This window comes from Pagrus major, chromosome 16 (genome assembly GCF_040436345.1).
Source record: "Pagrus major chromosome 16, Pma_NU_1.0".
NCBI classification, from domain to species: Eukaryota; Metazoa; Chordata; class Actinopteri; order Spariformes; family Sparidae; genus Pagrus; species Pagrus major.
The window spans coordinates 23,419,168-23,433,491 of NC_133230.1; the positions used below are offsets into that span (position 1 = coordinate 23,419,168).

The 14,324-nt window shown below is 43.8% G+C and overlaps 1 protein-coding gene and 1 long non-coding RNA gene across 2 annotated transcripts; one reads left to right on the forward strand and one right to left on the reverse strand.

Moving 5' to 3' along the window:
- LOC141010931 (uncharacterized) lies at nucleotides 1-1,947 on the reverse strand. Its single transcript, XR_012180209.1, has 3 exons — nucleotides 1,869-1,947; nucleotides 1,173-1,221; nucleotides 1-103 (listed from the first exon to the last, which is right to left on the reverse strand). It is a non-coding gene; the product is annotated as an uncharacterized lncRNA (long non-coding RNA).
- exd1 (exonuclease 3'-5' domain containing 1) lies at nucleotides 1,422-5,320 on the forward strand. The gene is made up of 11 exons (XM_073484094.1): nucleotides 1,422-1,920; nucleotides 2,027-2,095; nucleotides 2,189-2,216; nucleotides 2,299-2,375; nucleotides 2,460-2,536; nucleotides 2,655-2,741; nucleotides 2,872-2,976; nucleotides 3,066-3,146; nucleotides 3,245-3,388; nucleotides 3,486-3,668; nucleotides 4,067-5,320. Exons 1-11 carry the CDS (start codon nucleotides 1,791-1,793, stop codon nucleotides 4,790-4,792), a joined length of 1,707 nt encoding a protein of 568 aa, XP_073340195.1. The 5' UTR covers nucleotides 1,422-1,790; the 3' UTR covers nucleotides 4,793-5,320.
- Nucleotides 5,321-14,324: the final 9,004 nt, after the last annotated feature.

Here is a 14,324-nt window from a genome sequence, read left to right on the forward strand (position 1 = left end):
ACTGTTTCGGGCATTATATGATACATTCTGGAGGATCATAATTCCACATCTGCTTATGATTATGCACTCTGAATGAGATGATGCCAAGTTCATTTCCTCAAATCTATGAAAAAGGGAACAAGGGCAAACAAGTGTCAAATGTTTAAAAAAAAGAACAGTTTTTATGATTGCGATATAGATGTCACCAATGACCTTTATTTGAATTATGTATTGTAAAAAAACATCTGATGTGTTTGCCATTTGGATTCAGATCATCTAAAGATGATCAGGTACCATTTCAGTCTTCAGTGCTGTGGTCGGATGCAAAATATGCAGAACGGCCAATTAGTAGTCAGCCAGTCACTGCTGCCACCGGCAGCAGGCTGATTTATGTCTTTAGGGTGTAAGTAAAAATGGCAGTGAAGGATTTCTTGATAAATGATCAAGATCTAATTAAAGTGTATTCAAATTTTCTGGCCAAAGTGCGTCTCTCAACACGGGGCACTGACACTCTCTTCCCAGACAAATGAAAAATGGTCACGTGCACACATGTTGTAATGTGGATAAAAAAGGAGTTGCTACTTTTATATGTCCTGTCAAAATTGTCACATTTCTAAGAGACACACTGAAGTCAAAAGACTGAGGGACCTGAGACTAACAGCAATAAGGCTCAAGACTTGGACTGTGACCACCCCCTGCTGGATATTTTGAGTTATCTACTGACCAACAGGGAGTACTGGCATTTTGCAGTTACTAAATATTAGTTTCTGTAGCATGCTGAGTAGCCTACAAGAAGAAATAGATTATTTGAGTATTAAAGGTGCACTCTGTATTTTTGGAGAATACATTTTAATCAGAAGAGAAATATCTTCATTGACTGATTTCTTTTTTGCGCAAACAAACTAAATATACAAACTGTCTTTGTTTTCATGACTGAATAAACTGAATAAACTACGTGACTTTAAAAAGACAACACAGTTTCATACTGCTTTACTTTGTTTATATATGACGGACCCTGCCACCTTTCTAGCTTCAAAACAGTGTTCTGTGGACCCTATTTTCTTGTTTATTCGGTTATGGAAACAATGAATATTCCCAGGTTTGGATTATAACCTCATTAGTGTAGTAAATATTAAAATTCTGAGTTTGAATTTCTTCTCAAAAACTACATAGGGCCCCTTTAAAGTACTTACTGTATGAGCTCCGCCTGCTCATGTTGATCTTCCACCAGCAGTCTCCACACTAATTAGGAAACAAAAAAAGGAGTTGGAACAGATGTCAGCAGTAACTTCTGTAAAACAAAAACGTTACAAGCAGTCTATTAGTTTCATTTTGTGTTTGTCTAGCTACCTAATCTAACAATTGTAGGATACATTGGCGCCCGCTAGCCACAGGGGGCAGCAAGGTCAAGTGATTCACATTGTAGCTGCTGCGTGCAAACACATTATGCAGATGTGAAGATTGTGAAGCAGAAAATCTGCAATAATATACAGAAAGTCGTCTTTTAATAGTTCGTATTGCCTTCAAAATGTATGTCAACATACTTTTTTTTGTTTTGTTGCTAATTGTGAGTGTTCGCCAGGGAGGACGTCGAAGGTGAAATTAACGAGGAGTTTATGAACGCAGCATCGACTTGAGCCACATGGCACAGCGCCCGCAGCTAGCCGCTAGCTACTGTAGGTTAACTGTACGTCGAATGACGGACTGTAAGCCGAGCTAGTTACTGCTAAAGCTAGCTACAGCCCGATACTCATAAGCCGGCAGCTTCACTGTTTTTTAATTGCTTGAAACAACTCTCACATAACTGCAAAATGGCCGCAGAAGACGTCCACTTCTTGAACATCTTCAAGGGAAAACGCATCAAGCTGACCCTCAAGACTTCATCTTACCTGGGCGTCGTGCAGCGAATCAACTCCAACAAAACCTTGATTCTAGTGGACGGTTAGAAAACTTTTCATCATTTAGACTGTGTAGTTCTTTCAAACTGCATGTTGCTGCCTGTATGCCAAAAAACATTGGACTGCCATTAACTTGCGTGTTGTTTCAGTTGTTAGCTGCAGTGATGGCTGCAACATCCCTGGCTCCAAACTGTTCTTCGGGCGCGAGATTGTGAATGGTGAGCGTGTCTGACACTGACGAAGTTGAATCTGTATGTAGAGAATACTTTTTTATGTTAAAGTTAAAAAAAATTGTATATTTCAATCAACAGTGGAATTAACCAATGAGGCTGACAGTGGGTGAGTAACCAACCAACCAACATATGTCACCATTAGCATCTCTGACTTGGCCATAAGCTGTAACATGCAATGTGCCGCACAGGAATATTCATGACCCCGCACTTGAAGAGCACTTGACTGTGGAGAGGTTTCAGCCCTACAGGAAGAGCATCACTTTGGGTAAGCATAATAACAACAAGGGACACATTTTCTCAATATACAATATGTATGTTTTTTGAGCAATGAGAGGTTACTTTCACACAGATGATGATGATGATGATGAGGAGGAGTTCATCAACTTTGTAGTCATTGATGAGTTTCACGAGAAGTTTGGAACCGCTGTAAGTTGATTTTTGAGTTCCTTTTCTGTTACCTAAATCACTAAAGTGCTCTCGTATGCGTGACGGTGACCTCGTGTCTTATGACCTGTTTATAACATCCCGTGCTCCCATCCTGCAGGTGATGCACATCAAGAAGCAGCGTGTGATTGGTGTGGGAGCAGATGGGGTCGAGGCCTATAAGCTTGGGAGACTGTGTTGGCTGCAGGTGAGGAGCTCTGAATTCCTGCTCTCTTTTTTTTTGAGTCCTTCCATCTGGCTTTTACTCATTTCTTCTTTCTTTTCCTTCATGGCAAGCATGAACAGATAAGAAAATAACGTAAACTTCATGTATCTAGATTGCCACCAAAAACAAGGTATACCTGTTTGATATCCTGTTGCTTGGAGCCCGGGCCTTTAAGAATGGTCTTTCCATGATCCTGGAAAATAAGCACATACTGAAGGTGAGCAGTGTAAACAGACCAGAAATACTGTTCTATCACTGGGATGATTATTTTCCATAACATCTGTGTTGATTGTACATTTGGTACAGGTCATTCATGACTGCAGAGCCATTGCTGGAAGTCTGATTGCTCAGTTTGGAGTAAAGCTAACCAACGTCTTTGACACTCAGGTACATGTAGAGTTTGTACGGTGGCCTTTGAGTCTTAGTTTCTCTCCTGTACAGCTTATCTTTTTTCTTTTTTTCTGTGTGTGTGCACGTGTGTAAAGGTAGCAGATGTCATGTGCTTCTACTCAGAGACGGGAGGTTTCCTTCCCGACAGAGTCAGCACTCTGCAGGAGGTGGTGAGTCTCCATCTGAAGGTGCCCTCCTCCCAGCTCTTATCCCTTCAGATGAAGTCACAGTTCACCAAGGTGCAGCATATACTCTCACCTGAGATGGTTTTATTTACAGTATATAGTAGACGGTATATGCTGTAATCCCTGGTGTGTGTTTTTATATGAGTAACAGGAGATGTGGCAGAAGCGGCCCTGTCCGGTCCCCCTGCTTAAAGTGATGGCTCTGTCAGTGATCCACCTTCAGCCCCTCAGACTGGTGCTGCTGGATGCTCTCATGATAGACTACATGGCCCTGGTGGATTCATACATCAGCAGCAGCCACTACGAACCTGATGAGTTACAGCATATCAGCATGGTGAGTAATTCACAAATTTTGCCCAAAGGAAAAATCTGCCATACTGACATTAATGCACACATTTTCAGGGGTTATAGTCATCAGCCTTAGATTGTAAAATCTTGCATAATTTGTCTTTGGTGAGCAAATTAGTTATTAAAGTTCTCCTTGTTCCTCCTTGTTCCTCCAGAGTCCTCATTCTGTGTAAAATTACATTGTCAAGTTTAGCTGAAGTCGCTGAGAAAGTCTCAGAGAGTAAACCTATTCTTACTACATTCATTGTTTATTTTTGGTTGGTGCCTCGATATTTAATTCAGCTGTTATGTGGTGCCTTAGGTGAACCCAAAACTGTCTGTTGTATAATATACAGTAGTTTAGAAGTGGGCAGATAAGCAGTAAACAGTCTACCTGTTCTCCAGGAGAATGTGTTGGAGTTGCCCAGAGAGCTCAAGCAACTGGAGCAAATGCGTCGTGATCGGCAGGAGTGGGCTGCCAACCACTACCCCACCACAGAGCAGGGCCTGCTGGCTCGCTTCAACCCCCGAACTCCACCCGAGACCTCCCCTGCAGAACAGGAGCAAAGCCAGACACAGGCAAAAGAGTCCTTTGATCCTGCAGCATCACCTTCCTCAACACAAGTGGACCCTCACAGCTCACCCAGGAGCCCTCTGACAGCAGCCAGTGTTTCGTCTGTGGATGTCCATGCCTCCCCTGACCCGGTGGCTCAGGCTCCCATCCCAGCTTCTACTCTAGACCTCAGAAAAGAAATGTCTGTGAACGGTCCCCTGTCTCTAGGTGTAGGCAGAGGCCGCACAGAGGTACTGATGATGGGCAGAGGAAGGTCCTTTGGGAAAGAGCAGTCATCCGTCCCGGCCTTACCCACCATGGGAAGAGGCTTCCTTTTCCAGATATCACAAGCTTGCAAACCCGGAGAGTCCACTGGGGACATAGAAACTCCTGGTAGGTTGGGGGTGGCTCCTTCGTGCTGCAGCCATACTCTTACCCAAGACGTGATGCCCCAGCCTGGACACAGTGCTGCTAACAGCCTGCCAAAAGATACTTCAGGGCTGAATGGAGATAGTTTTACACCCCAGTTCCCCACTTCATCTTTACTCAGCCAGTCATTCGGGTCTTTCAGATATTAAAGAAAGTTACAAAGCAATATGAGGTCACATCTTACACATGTTTGCTGTTCCATTGTTTCTGATTTCAAAGTGTGACCAGTAGATGGCAGTAAGTGTACTGTTTTGTGCAAAGGCTTGTTTGATAGTTGAGTTGTTGTATGTTAAGGGAAAAAAAGAAGAGAAAAAGATTTTGTTGGTTGGATGTTGCATGCCATTATAGTTTAATATATTTCTATTGTTTTTGAGAAAAAACGTGCAGGTCTGTGTCATTATTTGTATTGTAATGTTTGCCTCCAGATCCTTCTCAGTTTTGTTATGATTGAGTGGTAATTGAGTGCACTCACGGTAATCTAGATAATCTGTGTGATATCCAAAAATTCAAGTGTATAATTTGCTATTGCAGTGTACATAACTGATTATTTATATTATGCAGAGTGTGTTCAGGTCTTCTGTTACAATGCCTTGAAGTAGGGAGAAATATTATCCTTGGCTGCTGAAACGAACTATAACCCAAAACAGCTCCTCATGCCCATTAAACCATTAAAATGTGCAGAGCTAAGCTTGATTGATTGCCGGTACAGCTTGGCTTCTGTGTTGCAGTTAATTGATTGTGAAAAGCAGAGAAGGACATTGATGAATCAGCTGTTAATTGTGCAAAAACATTGCTCGCTGACACTTCTTTTGATTACTGATGACCAAAAAAACCCATCAGACTTGGCACAGGCTGAACAGTGAAACTGACTCTGCAGCTTCAGTCGACGTACGTGATGACACGTGGCCAGCACCTGCCTTGTTCTATAAATCCAGATCTTACCCATTTAATTTGCTGCTCGAGGTGCCATGCAGACGTAGCAGCGAGACAATTTTTTTGCACGGCTCATCAGAGGTCGGTGCGAGGGATCAAAACAAGGCATGCACAGAACAGCGGGGCAATTCTGCAGCCAGCAGCGCAAATGGGCCCCCCGTATTAATCACATCTTATTGCTATGGTTATCTACATGCAGAGGCTTGGGCCCTTTCCAGAGCTTTCTAATTGAAAGCATGAAACAGATAAAGTAGGATTTTAATTAACTGGGAGGCAGCCCGGCACAAAGCCTTGCATCTCTCTTAGCAACCAGCTCCTCCTCAGCTTCTGCTAAACACAAGCAGGGTGGATCCTACCCATATGCCTCCTTTAACCCTTTTGAAATGCGGTTGTTGCTCTGTATGTGGGTGGGTTTAGCGGAGAACAAAAGGTTTAACACATCGTCTCAGGGCTGATTCAGTTAGATTTTATCTTGGAGCTGCTGCACTCAAATCTTCTAAAGCAGTTTCCTGTAGCTTTGGATGTATTTTTTTTTACGATTCTTTACAGGTAAAAAGTCCTTTATGGCTAAATAATGGTTGTTTTATATATCTGCGTCACTCAACAACGGTAAAGTTGTGGAGGGGGGTGTACAGGTCTCTGTGGGCCTGTGGAGGACAGGCTCCTGTCACTGACAACCAGATCGGGGCTCTTATTTTAGAGGACCTTGCATTTCCTCTCCGTCACAATAATGCCTTATGTGCAGCACTTCCTGTTTCTCAGGCCTGGGAGGAAGGAACAGGGCGCTTGTCACACGGTAGTCACCGCTTCCTCCCCCCTCCCCCCTCTCCCTCCCCCACCCCCCCGCTCCCTAACTTCAGACAGTGTTGTGTCCTTCAGAGGGGAAAGATGACTGCACCTTCAGCATCACAGCAGGATGCTGCAGAGCTATTTTTAGACTCAAGTCGGAAAGGTAGCGCACAGACATAAACACAAACTTTAGGATGTCCAGCTGTGTTGATTTAGCATCCGAAAATGGAGGTTCGACTGTGTAAGGCCAATTATTGTTTTGACTGAGCAGTGGGACTCAGGAGGCCTGCTGTTTGCCCGAAGGTGTAATTTGAATAGGTCACCCATAAACAATCATTAGCACTTTAAAATGTTAGACACGTTTTCCTATGGACTGTTTTGAATCACACAGAAAACGGCAGATATTTCTGCACCAATATTCAAAGCCGACTGGACATGTGGCCAGCTCGGCTTATAACACCCCTCTGACAGCACCCCCCCACACACACACACCTGACTGCCTTATTTACTTTCCGCCATATTACTGTCATAAAGCAGGGGCTCCAGTTACCAACAACACCAAAGCTACAAGGTATTCAATGCTCCTAGGCAACCGTCCCTCCTCTTGATGAGTGTTAGGCTACAGATTTGTTCATAATTAATAGGCTTTTGTTAATTATTAAGAAGACAGGGATAATTTACCAAAACCACTCCCTTTGAACAAGACCGTGTCAGAATTGTCATGCTGTTTGTCGGTTTGCACTCCTGAGCACGTCATTAAAATTCATCGTCGAGTTTGCTGACTGAGCGCTCATCCGCCTCACGGTGCGTTTCTCTGTTAATGAAGGCAGGGGAAGAGCTGAACACACAGTTTGGACCACTGCACTGTCAATGATTCGATTGTTTGTGAGCTTCTTAAATTTGTACTCATGATCGAGTCCTGCCACGTTGACATTTCTTTGCTAATTACAAGACACTTTCACGCGGGAGCTGCTGTAGCCTGAGGTGGCAGACTTGGCCAGAAGCGACTTGTTTGATTGGCTTGTTGAGAGAACTTGATCCATTGGTCTTACCTGAGCAGTGCGGCACAAAGAGAGAGACTGATGGGCAGCATTCATCAGCTCACAACTGTGGCACAACAAATTAGACACGTGTCAACAAAATAATCTCAATTTCATTATTCATGTAACCACATGTAATCCCTTTGTATTCATGGGGCTGTGGGGAATATAATCTGATATCAGGTTCCACTGTGACACTGAACTATATCCCTGCAGCCAATCTTCCATCTGTTAGGAAAAACCTATTGTTGAATCCTGCTCAACAACCCCCCCTCCCACCACCAGCTCTCCCTCATTCTTTCTCTCACATTACAAAATGACCCTCTTTTGCTCTCCCCTGGTCGTGTTCAACGTGAGAATGAATATTTAACGTGAGAAAGGCCGACCTATCCAGATGGCCTCTCAAGTACAGCAAAAACGAGAACAAAACACCATCAATATTTCAGCCAGCCTTACTCATGGTATGTAGCCTATGTATCCCCGCAGTCAGGAAACCCAACTCAGGAAGACCCCTCAACATGCACACGTTGAGTCAAACACATGGGAGTATGCGCAGATGCATGCACACAATATGCATCTTTATGAGCTGCTGCGCCGTGTTTGCTCAGGCAGCATGGAGCATCGGGACCTTAAGAGCCTCTCCGAGGGAACCCGCCATAATGTGACCTTCAGCTGGGACCGAGGAGCTCAGACAGAGGATGAGTGACAGATGAGGGTGCAGATGAGAATGTGTTTGATGAAGAGAGAGTGGGCCTCAGGAATGTCTGTCCTCAGCTGGTCTGACTGTGCATGTATAAGCACACTAATGAACACGTGTATGTAAATGTTGGTCAGACGGTTGGCCTACCACTTTGTTCCAGACTGAAATGTTTCAACGACGATTTGATGGATTGCCTTGAATTTTTGTGCAGACATTCATGGTCGCCAGAGGATGAATCCAAATGACTTTGGTACAAGTCATTGGAATTTTGGTGGGTAATTACTCAAAACTGTCATCAATATTAGAAGAAATAACAGTTTTGACATGATGAAGTCTATAGATTGTGTTGCAGCAATGTCAACTTAAGTTAGCATGCTAGCCAGCTAGCTCCAGCCCATCCAAGCCCAAAGATCCTGTGCTAGCAGTGTAAACACTAACCCTGAACCCCAAGCTCCCAGTGATTGCTAGCTACACAGCTCGTATGTTTGAGTATGAACTGGTGACTAATTCTTATGTATTGCATCTTAAACCTCAGCAGTAGGCTACTTTGTGTCTCAAATAACCAAATATTAGCATACGGCAAGCTAAACTATGGTTGTAAATCAGGTGCATAATACCTGCGAATAGTTAGCATGTTAGGTTTGTGCTAATGCTGTGTCCTAGTACAGCCTCACAGATGGCTGTTGACTTTCCTGATTAAAAGTGTGTGTCTGAGAGAGAATGATAATAAAGAGATATGGTGTAATGTTTTTACATCTAGGGCAGTGGTTTTCAAACAGATGTCCAGGTCCTTGAGTGGGATGTAGGGGGTCACCAGCCAAAGGAGGAAAAGAACATTTGATTTTTTATCACATCTTTGGAAGATGGAACAAAAATAAAATAAAATATTGATTGTAATTTCTAGTGATCCATTTCTGTATTTGAAGCAGGTATTTCCTGAGCCCACAGCAAACACAATCCGCTCACTCCTTGTAGAGAAAAAGTTTGTCCTTCCAACCGTAAGCTTAGCTCAGGGGGAGAGGCCCCGGGACGCAGCAGGATGTAACCACAGAAAGTCTTCATCACATCAGAAGAGCAGCTGAACGCTTGTGAGCATTTTGGCCGTCACTTAACCAACCACAGAGTAGCTGGCCTGGCCACAGTCCCCCGGGCTCAGTGACTGCACTCTCATTCACCAGAGATAATGACAAAACGAGCGGGATGTTAACGATTTGTGCAGTGAACATGGACGTGTCGTGGCAAGCATGCTCATTAATGACGCATACAAGTCCCCTGTCAAGCTTGTAAAGTTCAGAAATGATGAATATTTTATTAGTTAAATAAAATAGGGATATTCATTTAATCGCTGTCAGTATGATAACTTTGGACATAAATGGTCCCATGTAGCTGCGATTAATCTTCTACGGCATCAAGCAAAAACTGTCCTCCAGATTTTCCTGCATCGATGGCTTTGAGAGATTTTCGGGCTTTGCTTGATTGAGAAAGGCCACTGTTGGTCAAAGGAAAAGGTGTTTATTCACCAGAAATTCTGGTAATTAGTTATTAGAATACTGGCAACCCCCTCAGCTACAAATGCCTTTGATTAAAAAGATGGGAGATTAGCTTTTGGCAAGTTTGTCATAATTAAAGCCTGTATTGTGTAAGGTATGTGTGTGTGCCCGCACAGATGAGGGGGTAGTTGTAGCCACAGGGAGGGCCTGGAAGAAGAACGGGTGAAGGGGGGGGCTCCCTGTGGCTGGCTGAATTAGTGCCCGCTGGTTTGGCCTGGCAGCTGCTCTCTGGGCCTGGCACAGTGACAGCCTGGCACTGTGGCGCTGTGTTGTCAGGGCCAACCAGCAGACTGTTAGGGAGGCAGTAACGCCAGGCCACACAAACTCTTTCACCAGAGCAGGCTTTGTCTTCCAACCTGCTTGCCATACTTGCGTTACTTGTTATGGCAATATCGTTGGATTAGTATGAGATTAAGTTGGGTAATTAAAAAGGGCAAATTGCGCTCATGTCATCAGGGAAAATGTAAATGCTTTCCTGGGCTGGTTATGACATTTAGACATAATGAAAAATGTGACCATTATGGGTTTTTTTTAAAGCTGCGTTTGGCTCCAAAACAGTCAGATGTCACATTCACTGTGATGTGCCTTGTCCTGATTGGCTCAAGTAAGGACCACATTTGTGTGATTCACTTAAATCAAATTGAATTGAATTTAATCTGCTTTGTCAAGAGCGCTCAACAAAAGAGCCTAAATGGTAAATTAAGTGTGATACACAAAGCAATGCCATCTGTTTTATCACCTACTTGTTACTGCAGTTATATAAAAACCACTGTGTCAACAATATCCATTTCATTTCATGGTTTTACAGATGATGGAGGAAGTTTCATGATGCCTTTTAATCACTGTCTTGGGGGCATGCTTGTGCAAATAGAGATAATTAAACTAACAGCCATTTCAGACCATCAATTTTAGTACCATTCATTCATTCAACTATTTCATCACCATTGCAGTGACATACTGAGCATGTCATCTTCGATCTCCTGCAGGCTGCTAACACTGAGTGTTTGACCACCCTTGCGTGGAGGGTGTGACTGGTGGGATTTGGGCGGATTCGGGGGCCTGGACGGGGCCTGCCAGGGCCGGCTGGGCCTTCCTTGGCCCAGATGCAGCGGCTTCTGTCCAGGCATGGCACTGGGATATCTGTGGGGCCCAAGCACACCAGCTGCTATCTCCGTGTCACAGACAGCTGTATCTGAATATTCATACAAAGTGCAGATTAATGTGAGCTTGTTTGGCCCCACATGGTGTGCCGTCAGATAGGCCAAAGTGTGAAAGTGCCCAAAGAAGTCATAGGTGTAGAAGCACTGGCCTACTGCAGTGTGGATGGAAAACTCCCACAGTCCCTGAATCTAACCTCTGCCTGAGGTGAGTCCACAGGGTTGAACTTAACAATGAGCTGTTTACCACCTATGCGATTAAAAACTAAATTTTAACTGCTGTGGCATGCTAGCTCATACACTTGTGTATATATCGGCCCTTTCTTTGCCCACAGAGCAGCTGCCCATCTTTTTTTTTTACCCGTGGCTACTCCCATGGCTGTAATGCCTCAGCTCGAGCTCAGTCCAACTCCTCCTTTGGTCGATGCCATTCATCTCATGCCAGTAGTAGACGAAGGAGCAAAGACTCATTCAAAGCCATGGCCACCTTCCACAGCCGTGTCTTGATCAACCTTCACTGAGACGTGGTTTGGAGGGAGTTTTGGTGGATGTGTGGTCAAATAATCTGCTGGCGGGCAGCAATAGAATCTGTGAATGTGCGTTAGTGGCTGTTTTGAGAGTGGAGTTGTATAAAATGAGCAGATGGTCTTTACTTCCCCCGCCTGAATAAGTGGAGTGAACCAGTGGGCACACAGAGGGAGATTTGTGGGTAAACTGTTTTACCTCCCCTTTCTTTGTGCTGTAATGGGGAAGGCAAAATGGTTGCTAACTGCTGACGGACAATAGCTCGGCCCTAATGAGAGTAAAGTGTTTTGGTGCTGCTGGTATAATGAGGATGAAGTGGGGCAGCTAATTATTGCAACCAATGAAGGTATCAGAGCCAGACGAGCCTATATTTTCTTTCCACCATAATGCAATATGATTGATGTTGTCGTTCAGTACTGTCAAATTTACCAATGTTCTGCTTTCCTATGGTGTTGAAATGTGCCTTTGAATCAGCACGCCATATGTATTATCATTTTTACACCAAAATAAGCACGTATATGTTTATTTTTTTAAAATATGGCCAAACAACAGGAAACAGTAGAAAGCAGCAGGTAATAAAAACCCTATCTGACTGCATCAAGACAGCGTAAAACTTCCAAAACAATCTCTAATAACATTCTGAATTAGTCACATCGTTTTTTGGGGAGCTGATGATAGAAGTGGCTAAGGAGTGAGACGTCTCGCTTCCTTTCCCATCTCTGTTGAGAGTTGCACATGCGCAGTACCATTCGGGCAGCTGGCAAGGAGCGGGTACTGACAGGGAGGCCACTGGCAACGTAAAAGCGGTTACTTTTTTCTATCTGTAATCAGCTGACAGCCTGCCGATTGAATCATCCTGCTCAAATGCCGCCACCAGCTCAATGTTATAAAAACTTAATTTGTTGTCTTGCTTAGGGCTCACTCGAACACACCCTGGGGGGTTTGCTGCAGTGCGCTCCCTGTTTTGGCTTAAAACAGGACAGAAGAACGACTTCCCAACTCGGAAAATGGGACCATCCGAGGAGCATGTGAATGCAGCATAAGATATTTGAGTCACGTGTGTGTGCGCAGATGTGCTTGTCACGCAAACCGAAACAGAAAGCAGTATCTTATCACTACAGTGAGCAGTCTACTGTACGGTAATCCATCACAGGATAGTAAAACCACGCAACGACTGGTTGTATAGTTTATTTGCTCGGCCCTTATCTACTGTCTGGCCCCTTGCTGACCCTGAGAACATGTTAGGGTAACCTAACAATGCCAGTAACGCAAGCCGTAAAACTCACAGGTCGCTGAAAGCTTTGGTTCTCAGTGAGGATCTTCTTGGCAGCCATGTTTGTCTGGTGGGTGATTTATGGAGGAAACGGTGTGCGGGTGTTCTTTTCCCATTCTACCCGGTGTCCTTCACTCACCCACAGCTGGATCCCTATCTATCATGTGTCTTAATAGGACATCAGGAATTAGTTAGTGCACTCAATTAACTAATATGCTTTAAAATAAAAACATATTTTTCTGTGCCAAAGAGCTTTCCAAAATACACTATTTTGTTTTCAGTTGCAATGCCTTACATCATTCCACTGTAATCACTCTGTAATGATCAATGATAATGAGCTGGATTTTTCTCCCAGCACATGATTGACTATTGGTTGATTACAGAGTGGGTTCTATCCTTGGGATAAGCAGTGTACACTCTCCTCATCAGCAACAAGCTCGCAGTGATTGCTGAGCCCATGCCCGGGCAGAATCCAACTGGATGGTGGTGATTGCCCTTGCGGAGCGGGTGCAACACATAAACAGCTCATTTGAAAATAAAGGGACGAGTTAATTGAGCTTGTTTTGGATTCTCACAAGTGTACAGTCATGGAAGACACTGACTTTGTGTGAAAACAAAGCAAAATAACATGTTACACATTTATTTCACTTTAACTTTAATGACTTTACAAGTACTTAAAATGGGTCTGCGCATGATGATCCTGCATCTTTCTGTTAAAATGTCAGTAATGTATAAATGTCGTCATCATTTTTCAGTGTGTTTAAACTGCCACCATTGACTTTGGTGTTGTGCACATTGGACAACGTTTAACAAGACGGAGAAACTTCGCATTTTTTCAAATGAAATTATAGATCTAGTTCTGGGAAGTTAGAGAGCTGGAGGTCACTTTTCTCATTCTCCCTTACATAGAAAAAAGACTTTATATTGTGTAAATAAAGATAAGAGCCGCATGCTATTACATCTTTTGAAATTTATGGTGGAGTGTGGGTGTAACAGAGCTCACAGAGCCCTAAAAGGAGACATTTTTGCAGAGGCTTTACAGTTTCCCATCAAGCCTGCGCCTTTGCTCTCTGTGGCAGCAGGGCCAGAGCGCTTTCCCGTCATTATCAGGGCTCCAGAGGAAAAAGGGAAGCAAAATGGTTTCCAGGTTTTACTTTAATCTGCAGCGGGAGGGGTGAGAGGAGGTGGGGGCTCGGTCGCAGGTAGCTCCGTCAAACTGGGAAGGGACTCTGGGCTGTGGGAAACCAGTTCAAAGTAGTCGTTGGTCACAGTGACATGACATGATGTAAAAACTTTTCCCTGCCTTGTCCTACATAGACGCATGTGTATGCAGCAAACACACAACCACATATGAGTGCATATTTACTGTGTTTTGGACTAATATATCTCACTACTGAGATTATCAGTCCTTCAGGCATTATTCTCAGGTTGTCAGCCAGTGGCAGCCATTAGAACAATGAGCATTGTGATGTCTGACAGTGACAAACCCCTGCAATTCTGTGAGTTACACCGGGGGATGACACCCAAATAGAGGGGAAATGGGTGTAGATTAGGAAGGGAAATGACACAATTTCCAAATTGAATTGTGAAGCAGACAAAACGACAGCAGGGGTCTTGAGTTTCAGTACATTTTATGTCAGCAGGTTTTAATAGCAACATGACATCATTAGATTAGTTGTTGCCAAGGCCTTTATTTTTTTATGTTTTCATGATA

Excerpts from the sequence above, each read along its gene's own strand:
- exd1 (XM_073484094.1), top strand. The coding sequence starts at position 1,791 with ATGGCCGCAGAAGACGTCCACTTCTTGAACATCTTCAAGGGAAAACGC. Across the intron at positions 2,537-2,654 it reads ACGAGAAGTTTGGAACCGCT|GTGATGCACATCAAGAAGCA; the intron begins GTAAGTTGATTT and ends CCCATCCTGCAG. Across the intron at positions 2,977-3,065 it reads AAAATAAGCACATACTGAAG|GTCATTCATGACTGCAGAGC; the intron begins GTGAGCAGTGTA and ends CATTTGGTACAG.